This window comes from Myotis davidii, unplaced genomic scaffold (assembly GCF_000327345.1).
Source record: "Myotis davidii unplaced genomic scaffold, ASM32734v1 scaffold43, whole genome shotgun sequence".
In the NCBI taxonomy this organism is placed as follows: domain Eukaryota; kingdom Metazoa; phylum Chordata; class Mammalia; order Chiroptera; family Vespertilionidae; genus Myotis; species Myotis davidii.
In genome coordinates, this window is record NW_006294590.1 from 1,314,163 (window position 1) to 1,315,022 (window position 860).

The 860-nt window shown below is 66.5% G+C and overlaps 1 protein-coding gene across 1 annotated transcript in view; it reads right to left on the minus strand.

Annotated features, from left to right (window-relative positions):
• Positions 1-860, minus strand: part of DHX37 (DEAH-box helicase 37) — a 14,137-nt gene that overhangs the window by 9,685 nt on the left and 3,592 nt on the right. Inside the window, exons 4-5 of the mRNA XM_015567219.1 lie at positions 654-858; positions 238-404 (exon numbers count right to left, since the gene is read on the minus strand). Of these exons, the coding sequence (XP_015422705.1) occupies positions 238-404; positions 654-858 (372 nt within the window). The remainder of the gene's footprint in view (positions 1-237; positions 405-653; positions 859-860) is intronic.

The following is an 860-nucleotide window of genomic DNA, read 5'->3' on the forward strand; positions in this document are numbered from 1 at the left end:
ATCGCTGGGGGAGGGCGGACACAGAGCCGGACTGACCTCCGCGCTTCACCCGAGTCAGTCACTTCACGGACGTGACAACCGTGGGAACGGGGTGCACCGACAGCCCCATCTCACAGCCAGGGGGACGGAGGCCCAGAGACGGTCGACAGCCCACCCAGAGCGGCACAGCGGTGACCGGCAGGGCCAGGACCGATCCCCGAGAGCCCAGGCTCCTGGGGACTTTTGGGGACATCTCCACCGTCATCCGGGCCCCACCTGCTGTATCCGGCCTCGTAGAGAAACTGCGGCACCTGCGTGGTCTTCCCGCTGCCTGTCTCCCCGCACACGATGACGATGGGGTGCTCGGCCACTGCCTCCATGATCACTTGCTCTTCGGAGAGAATCGGGAGCCTCAGGCGCTCTTCCTGCAGAGGGAGAAGTCAGCCTGGGGGGCGTCCCCGCAGGTGGCAGAGGGGACAGGGGACTCTCCAACAAAGACTATGTAGGGCAACATGGTCTCTATACAGGTGGGTGGCCCGGCCGGCGGGGCTCAGTGGCTGAGCGTGGACCTATGAACCAGGTCACGGTTCGATTCCTGGGTTGTGGGCTCCGCCCCTGTCCGTACTCTTGAACCCTCATCGCGCGGCCTTATCACAGAAAACCGGGGCACGAACCTGCATTTCCGGGGAGCGGTGGACGGGGATGAAGACAGAGGGCTTCACGGGGTCCCTGGGCAGGGAAGTGGCCACAGCCGAAGGAGCTGGGGGACCGCTGGGCACTGAGCCCTCCCCCGTGTCCCCTGGTGGAGCAGGCGGCAGCGGCAGGGCCACCATCCCTGCCCCCGCCTCCACCGGCGGCTCGGTGTCTGGAGGCTCATCCTC